This window comes from Trichechus manatus, unplaced genomic scaffold (genome assembly GCF_000243295.1).
Source record: "Trichechus manatus latirostris isolate Lorelei unplaced genomic scaffold, TriManLat1.0 scaffold00110, whole genome shotgun sequence".
Lineage (NCBI taxonomy): Eukaryota > Metazoa > Chordata > Mammalia > Sirenia > Trichechidae > Trichechus > Trichechus manatus.
The window spans coordinates 4,954,300-4,963,121 of record NW_004444046.1 but is presented as its reverse complement, the minus strand read 5'-3'; the positions used below and the strand labels follow the sequence as shown (position 1 = coordinate 4,963,121).

The following is an 8,822-nucleotide window of genomic DNA, read 5'->3' as shown; positions in this document are numbered from 1 at the left end:
ACAAGAGACTAAATGGGCAGCTTCTGTCCAGAGGTGAGATGGGAAGGCAGAGAGGGTTAGGAGTTGGTTGAATGGACATGGGGAATCAGGGGTTGAAAGGAGGAGTGTGCTGTCACAGTATGGGGAGAGCAATTAGGATCACATAACAATGTACGTATAAATTTTCGTATGGGAGAATAACTTGAAATGTAAGCTTCATTTAAACTACAACAATTAAAAAAAAAATTGAGAGCAAAAATGCAAACAGGTATTTGTATACCACTTTTCACCGGAGCACTATTCACATCAGCCAAAAGGTGGAAACAGCCTAAATGTCTATCAACAGATGGATAAACAAAATGTGGTGCATACATACATAAGAGAAATGAAGTCCTGATAAATGCTACAACATGGATGAGCCTTGAAAACACTACGCTGAGTGAAATAAGTGAGTCACAAAGACACATACTTTATGATCCCACTTACACAAAATCCAGAATAGGCAAGTGTATAGAGACCAAAGTTTATCGGCAGTTACTAGGGGCAAGCAGAGGGTAGAGGGAAAGGAGGACTCAATGCTTAGAGGATACTGAGCTTCTGCTAAGGCTGACGGAAAAATCTGGGAAAGCATAAGGGTGATGGTTGAACACCATGATGAACAGAATTAATTTCACTGACCTGTAAATGTGAAAATTGTTGAGATGGCAAATGCTTTGTTACACGTATATTTACCACAATTTTTAAAAAAGCGAAAGAAGTCAGACATGAACAAATATTGTATGACCCCACTCTATATGAAATATCTAGAATGGGCAAATGCATAGAGACAAAAGTTTACTAGTGGCTACTAGAGGGAGGGGGAAATGAAGATTATTGCTTAAGGGGTACTGAGCTTCTGTTAGGGTGATGAAAAACTTTTGGAAAAAATAGTGGTTATGGTTGCACAACATGGTGAATGTAATTAACGTCACTGAATTATATACTTAAAAATAGCAAATTTTGTGTTATATATATTTTACCATAATAATTATCTTTGAAGTTGGTTCTCTGAAAAGACTGATAATCTCCTGGCAAGACTAATGAAAAAGAGAATGCACAATAATCTTTATCAGGAATGAAAAAGGGTATCACTTAATATCCTCAGAAATTAACTTTATGTCAATAAACTTGGAAGTATATGGTAAAATGAACAAATTCCAAGAAATAAAATAGACACAAGAAGAAATTTAAGAATCTAAATTGTCCTAAATCTATTCAGACATAAAATCCAGAATTAAAATTCTTTCTGCAAAGAAAACTCTAGAACCAGAAGGCTTTCCTGATGAATTCTTTCAAAAATTTATGGAAGAAATAAGGCCAATCTTGCATGAACTCGTCCTGATAATTGGAGAACACTTCCGAAACTGTTTTATGAGGCCAGCATAATCTTGATACCCAAATCTAACAATTCATTTCAAAAAAAGGGAAAATTATAGATCAATGTCTCTCATAAATACTTAAAAAAATATATTGGCAAATAAATCCACCAATATCAAGAGAATAATACATCATGACAAGTGGGGCTTATTCCAGGAATAATATGCTTAACATTTGAAAATTAATGAAATTCACAAATGATCAACTCAACAAATGCCAAAGAACTTTTTGATACAATTCAACATCTTTTCATGATGAAGTAAAAAACCTTACAAACTAGGAGGAGAGATAAACTTTCTTATTTTGGTAAAGGGTATCTATAAAAAAACCCTACAGCAAACATCAAATTTAATGATAAAATATTAGAAGATTTCTCTCTGAGACGTGGAACAAGACAATGATGTCTGCTATTGCCACTTCTATTCAACATCATTTTGGTGACCTACAGAGATCCTTGCTAGCACAATAAGGCAAGAAAAAGAAATAAAAGCTATTAAGGTTTGGAAAGAAAGAAATTAAACTGTCATTATTCATAGATGGCACGATCATATATGTAGAAAATCCAAAAGCATCAGTAGATAAGTTATTAGAATTAATAAGTGTTATAAAGAAGTTATTAGAATAAAAGTGTTATAAAGTTATAGGAACCATGACAGTATGTATTGACACAAGGAAAATCAGAATGATGGAAAGTAAAAGAGAATCCAGAAATAGATTATGCAATGGGCATGTAAATAATGAAAAGACAGTTCTACAGAGTTATGGAGGAAAGTATAGTCTTTTCAATAAATGATTCTGAGTCAAATGAATATAAATATGGAAAAATGAATGAATTCTGATCTGACTTCACAATATATACAAAAATCAATTCCAGGTGGGTTGTACATCTAAAAGCATAAGGTAAAACAATAAAGCTTCTAGAAGATAATATAAAACACTATCTTCAAGTTCTTGGGAAAGGCAGAGATTTCTTAAATAGGACCAAAAACGACTACCCATAAAGGAAAAGGTTCATGTACTGGGCTACATTAAAAGATTAAAAACATGTTCATCAAAATACACCATTAGAGATTAGACAGGAACCTTAGGGGGCAGTGAATTTATGTTAATGGTGGAGGAACAATTCAGAAAAGGATGGTGAGAATGGTTACACAACTCAAAGAACGTAATCAATGTCACTAAATGGTACATGTAGAAACTGTTGAATCAGTGTATGTTTTGCTGTGTATATTCTCAACAACAACAAAATAAATAAAATTATATTTAAAAAAATACACCATTAAGAGAGTAAAAATAAAAGCCATACATGAGATATTTGCAATATACAACTGACAAAACACTAATATTCAGACTATATAAAAAACAACTACAAATCAATAAGACAAAGGGAGACAATATATTTTTATAATGAGTAAAAGGACACAAACAGACACTTCACAAAAGATGATATCCAAATGGCCACTAAATACTTCAGGAGCAAGGGAAAATGAAGAAAACAAGATACAAGGGAAAGATTAGTCCAAAGGACTAATGGGTCACAACTACTACGGCCTCCACCAGACTGAGTCCAGTACAACTAGATGGTGCCCGGCTACCATGACTTGACTGCTGTGATAGGGATCACAACAGATGGGCCCAGACAGAGCTGGAGGAAAATGTAGAACAAAATTCTAATTCACAAAAAAAGACTAGACTTACTGGTCTGACAGAGAGTGGAGAAACCCCAAGAGTATGGCTCCCGGACACCCTTTTAGCTCAGTAATGAAGTCACTCCCGAGGTTCACCCTTCAGCCAAAGAATAGACGGCCCCATTAAACAAAACGAGACTAATGGGGCACAACAGTCCAGGGACAAGGACTAGAAGGCAGGAGGGGATGGGAAAGCTGGTAATAGGGAACCCAAGGTTGAGAAGGGACAGCGTTGACATGCTGTGGGGTTGTTAACCATTGTCATAAAACAGTATGTGTACTAACTGTTTAATGAGAAATTATTTGTTCTGTAAACCTTCATCTAAAGTACAATTAAAAAAAGAAAAAAAAATGACCACTAAATATATGAAAAGGTGTTCACCAAGGAAATGCAAATTAAAACCATAAACTACCACTACATGTTCAACAGACTGTCTAAAATTAAAAAGACTGACAATAGAAAGTGTGGACAAGAATGTGAAGCAAATGGAACTCTCATACATTGTTAGTGAAAGTATAAATTGATACAAACACTTTGGAAAACTGTTTGGTATTATCTACTCAAGTTGAATGTACACAAGACTCAGCAATTCCACTCCTAGTTATATACCCAACAGAAATGCTTATATATGTGCACCAAACCACATTTACAAGAATGTTCATAGCAATATATCGTAACAATCCTGATTGAGAAGGGGAAAAAATCAGCTGTAGAAAAGATAAATGGAACTAGTGAAAATGAATGAAACACTGCTATATGAAATAACATGGCTGAATCCCATAAAGGTAATGTTGAGTGAAAGAAGTCAGACACAAAAGAATATATACTGTGTGGTTCCATTTAAATAAAGTTCAGAAAAAAAAAAAAGGTAAACTAAGCTGGTGTTAAGACAGTGGTTACCTATAGGGGAGGAGGGAGTGTTAGTGACTGGAAGAAGGCAGAAGATGGGCTTCTGAGATGCTGGTAGATCCTATTTCTTGAGCTGGGTGGTCATTACATAACGTCCACTTTGTGAAAAATGCATCTAGCTATACACTCATGCTATGTGCACTTTTCTGTATGTAGTTATTCTTCAATTTTAAAATGCATTTAAAAATCTTGAAGATAAAGGTGAATGAGTCTTTCATAAACTATCAAAGAAATACAAAAATAATAAAAGCAACAAGGCACTCAAAAAAACCAGAAAGGTATAAAAGAGCATCAAGGACCAAACAGGAGGAAACATTAGCAACTTAAAGTTCCAGAGGAACAGAAGAGAGTTCACTCATTATTAGGAATGTCTTCCTTTAAATGACCCATTTAACCAATGAACAACATATGGAAGATTTGGTTACAGCTGCAGGACAGAATATAAATGTTAACAATCTTTGCAATGTAAAAATAAATATGTAGCTAAAAGAGAAAAGCTGGAAGAAAGAGTATGGGGGTGGTTTAAGGAGAGACAAGACACTGTCTCAAACTGATAGAACAAGAAACCAAGATACGAGATTAAATAGGTAACAACAGATTTGCTTCAAAATATTACAGGAGTAAGAGAAGTAGATAGAAGAAACAAGACTGGCCAAGTATTAATTGTTTTAATTGGGTAATGGATACAGGGTTTTTCTTGTATATACCTTCTCCCTACTTATCGACTATCTCGTTATCCGTCATTTCACATTAAGGACAGTAGTAAAAAATCTACTATCTGACTATTTTGCACGTTAACGACCCCTCTGACCAGCAAACTCTTGACCCCACACCCTTGTCACGTACAACTCCTGTGGGCGCACAGAGGGAGGAATGATGCCACCGCTGGGGTATTTAACCCCAGTATGGAACCTGTGGGGCATCCGATGCTCCAGTTCCTCCCAGCTAGTGCCTCCCCTCTCTCCTCCTGGATCACTGGCCAGCGGGCACTGGGAGAAGGGCATGGGCAGTGGGCGGCCCTCGCCTCTGTGGAGCTGCCCACTGGCCAAGGCCGCTGCGCACTGCTCAGCCCATGCTGCCCTGCTTCCCACACCCAGTGCACTGCAGAGCGCAAGCTAGGAGCCCACAGTTGGATTCAGATTCCGGTGAGCAGAGTGAGCGCGAGCCCATGACCACTGCAAGTAGAAAGGGGCTGCAGTGCCCAGCTGAGAGGGCTGGGGCTGGGGAGGAGTGGCGGCCAGGGCAGGAAATCCTAAGTATTTCATATAATGCCGATTTTTGCCTAACAACTTGATCTTTGGAACCTAACCATGTCCATAAGTGAGGAGAAGGTGTACTATTCTGCCTACTTTTATTTATGTTTTCAATTTTCCATAATAAAAAGTTTTTTTTTTTTCCTTTTAAGAAAGGTAATCAAGAGAAGAACAAAACAATATACCTGTCAAACACTGGAAAGAAAAAGGAGGGAGGGAGGTAATTAAGTATTTCATTAAAAAAGTGACCCCTACGGTCAACTATGAGTCCGAATCTACTCGATGGCAACGGGTTTGTGCCCCATTGAGTTTCAAAGGAGCACCGGCTGGATTTGAACTGCCAACCTTTTGGTTAGCAGCCCTAGCTCTTAACCACTACGCCACCAGGGTTTCCATGGTTTCATGGGCAGGAATAAATAAAATCAAAAATTGAGAAACAAACCTACAAATATTATTCAGAGTTATGGAGACAACTAGAAACAGTTACAAAGGGTTGCCTCTGAGAAGTCAAATTGGGAGTAGGAGGTGTAAGGGATGGTAATCTTTTTCACCATAAGCTTTCTTCAAAAAATCGGTCATTTTAATTATTTTTAATTAAAAATGATTTTGTTTTAAAGACTGATAAAATGCTTAATAGAAAAAAACAGTGGCAGTTAAGATGTTTTAATCATTCATACTTTAAATAAACAATTAGCCCCAAAACAGAGGGGTTTACAATGTATTTTAAAGAATACTACCAAATATTCTAAACAATATTCTTAAATACATTGTTCATTTTTAGATTATGCTATCTTAAAATGAAAATAAGTTATCCCACCAAATTATGTGCTAATTTAAACTAAAGTAATAATTTAATCAATAATTAAAACTTTGGCGTCATTAAAAATTATTCTTGTATTTTACTATGACAATCCAAGATCCAAGGAAGTCAATTTATCATATTTTTAAGCTGTCAAGTTTTATTAAAAAGCTAATGACAACGTACAATAAAATTATCTTACCTCCTTTTCTTCACCAACTTGGTCCAAACTCTCATGACTTGAAGGATTATATGGAATTACTAAAAACCCAATCACAAACAAATGAAAAAAAAGGAAAACAAGATAGCATCCATTAACCGAGTTTAACATAAAAATTTTCTCAATTTGATTTTGTTTTATTTTTTAATAAGTCTTCATTATTTAAAATTAAACACCTGTCCCAGTAACAACAAACTGCATTTAAGTGTAAGAATCAAATTGTAATCTTTAGCAGGAGTAAAGGGAGCAAGGACAAGTCTGGTAGCCAAGTAGTGGTTTTAGAAAATATTTTTCCTATTTTTTAAACATGTCCCCTCTTTATAAATTAATTAAACAACTCATTTTATAAGAGTGACTCTGTAAGCGCTATTTAATTATTTTAGTATGACTTTTCACTCCCTTCATACTCAAAATACTACTACATAGAACAAGTAAAGAACTGACAAAGATGGGACTCTAGGCTACTCCTGGAAGCTACTCAGGACAGAAAGGCCTGTTTCATATACTCAGCTTCTTCCAAGACCCAGAGACTGCATTCTGTCGTTCCAGAAAAACTCTCTTGCCTTCCCTTTCCTGATTCAGCCCTGCTTAGGGTGCTCTGCCTCCTTTAATTGATCTCAAAGTTTCCAGAGAGGTATTTAAGGTTTTGCACATATCTGACATTTTAACTCATATGATCTATTTTTCATTTTCTAGACTGCATTTTTTATATCTTTTACATAATTTCTACTTCTAATAATAAAGCTTGTAATAAAAACAGGGCACTTGAACACTGTCATAATATTAGTATACTTAACCCTCAAGATCAACTTTATATTTTCTCATTATTGAAAAAAAAATAGGTTTGCTGAATTTAAAGGGATTTCAAAAGAAATTTATCTAAAGTAGAGAAAACACACTTTAGTTTACATAGTTGTATTTTAAAATGTCAACTGTGACTGATCTTACCACTGCAAAGTATGGTTACCTGCTTTTATTTGGAAGAACAGAGTCACCACAAGAAGCGATGTTAATGAACAACAGTTCATGCCAGCATCATTCTTACCTGTCTGTGCATGGTCTGAATGCATGCATGACTGATCCATGGGCATCACTGGTTCCTACAAAAGTTTCCAGAGATAAAATAACCCAGTGAATTCTTTTAAAATTCCAATAGCTTTACAAATCCAGAAGCAACATTATTTCAATGAGATACCAAAACCTGTTGCCGTCGAGTTGATTCCAACTCATAGCAACCCTACGGGACAGAGTAGAACTGCCCCTTCGGGTTCCAAGGAGCAGCTGGTGGATTCCAACTGCCGACCTTTTGGTTAGCAGCCATAGCTCTTAACCACTACACCACCAGGGCTCCCATTGAGACACAGCATATAAAAACTTAAATTTGAAAAATATAACTTGTTACTGTATTTAGTTTACTTTAATTTCATTATATGAAACCATACAATATTTTTGTGAATGAGGAAATGCCACAGTGGTGCAATGGTTAAACACTCAGCTGCTAACCAAGGGGTCAGTGGTTCAAACCCACCAGCTGCTCTGTGGGAGAAAAGACCTGGCAATCTGCTTCTGTAAAAATACCAGCCTAGGAAACCCTATGAGGCAGTTCAACTATGTCCTATAGGGTCGCTATGAGTCAGAATCAACTCAATGGCACACAAAAACAACAAAAACACAATATTTTTGAGAATGAGGTAATGTTTAGTCACATTTTACAGATAACAGAAAAACCACAAAACTAATTTTTGACCATCAAAGAGAAATCAAATCATACCTCAAACAAAACTCCTATATACTCTGACATATTTCTCTTCCATAGTACCATTCTTCCTTTGAGCCCCATATGCTCACTTTAAGTCCCTGGCAGAAGGAATCTCTAGAACATGAGTTATTTAGCTGCGGTCCAGAGATAAGCTTCAGCATGTCTAAAAACCTGTTAAAATTACATGTAAATTTCTGTGGTTTCCCATTTTTGTGAAAATTTTCAAAGGTGTCAGTGGCCCAAAAAATTAAAAGAAATACCCCCTAGAAACTGACTTAACCAACGAACTGCCAATAACCTCAGGAACAAAGCTAACTCAAATTAAAATTTTTATTAATTCATTAATTTGGATTTAAGTTTAATGAATACCAGCAGGAAAGAGTTAAACTCAAGAAGGAGCATATAGTCACAATTATAATTTTAAGGCTGTTTTACAGAGAGGCTCATAAGTAACCTTATGGATTTTTAAACGCTTTCAGCTGCCATACTAAAATACCAATATAATTTCTAACCCTGCCCCACTTTCCTTCTACATTTATGAACTTATACAAGGCATTCCAGTACCTAAGAATTCTCAACAGTATCGATAGTAACCTGGATAAATTATGTTCAGAAATTTTGGCCTGTTTTTCTTTAGAACTAGATTTTTCCTTCACTACAAACCCCATTCCCAAACTTGTATGAACTAGCTACATAATTCTAATACCAAAAAGCCACCAATATTAATCTACTTTCACTATGTCCAAAGAAGATCTTATGAATAAACATGCTATAATCATTCTATAGGACAATTTAGAA

The 8,822-nt window shown here is 35.7% G+C and overlaps 1 protein-coding gene across 1 annotated transcript in view; it reads right to left on the bottom strand.

The window, feature by feature from the left end:
• The window catches only part of PRKCI (protein kinase C iota), an 84,186-nt gene that overhangs the window by 27,574 nt on the left and 47,790 nt on the right, over positions 1–8,822 (bottom strand). The window contains exons 7-8 of the mRNA XM_004383457.2: positions 7,311–7,365; positions 6,248–6,306 (exon numbers count right to left, since the gene is read on the bottom strand). Of these exons, the coding sequence (XP_004383514.1) occupies positions 6,248–6,306; positions 7,311–7,365 (114 nt within the window). The remainder of the gene's footprint in view (positions 1–6,247; positions 6,307–7,310; positions 7,366–8,822) is intronic.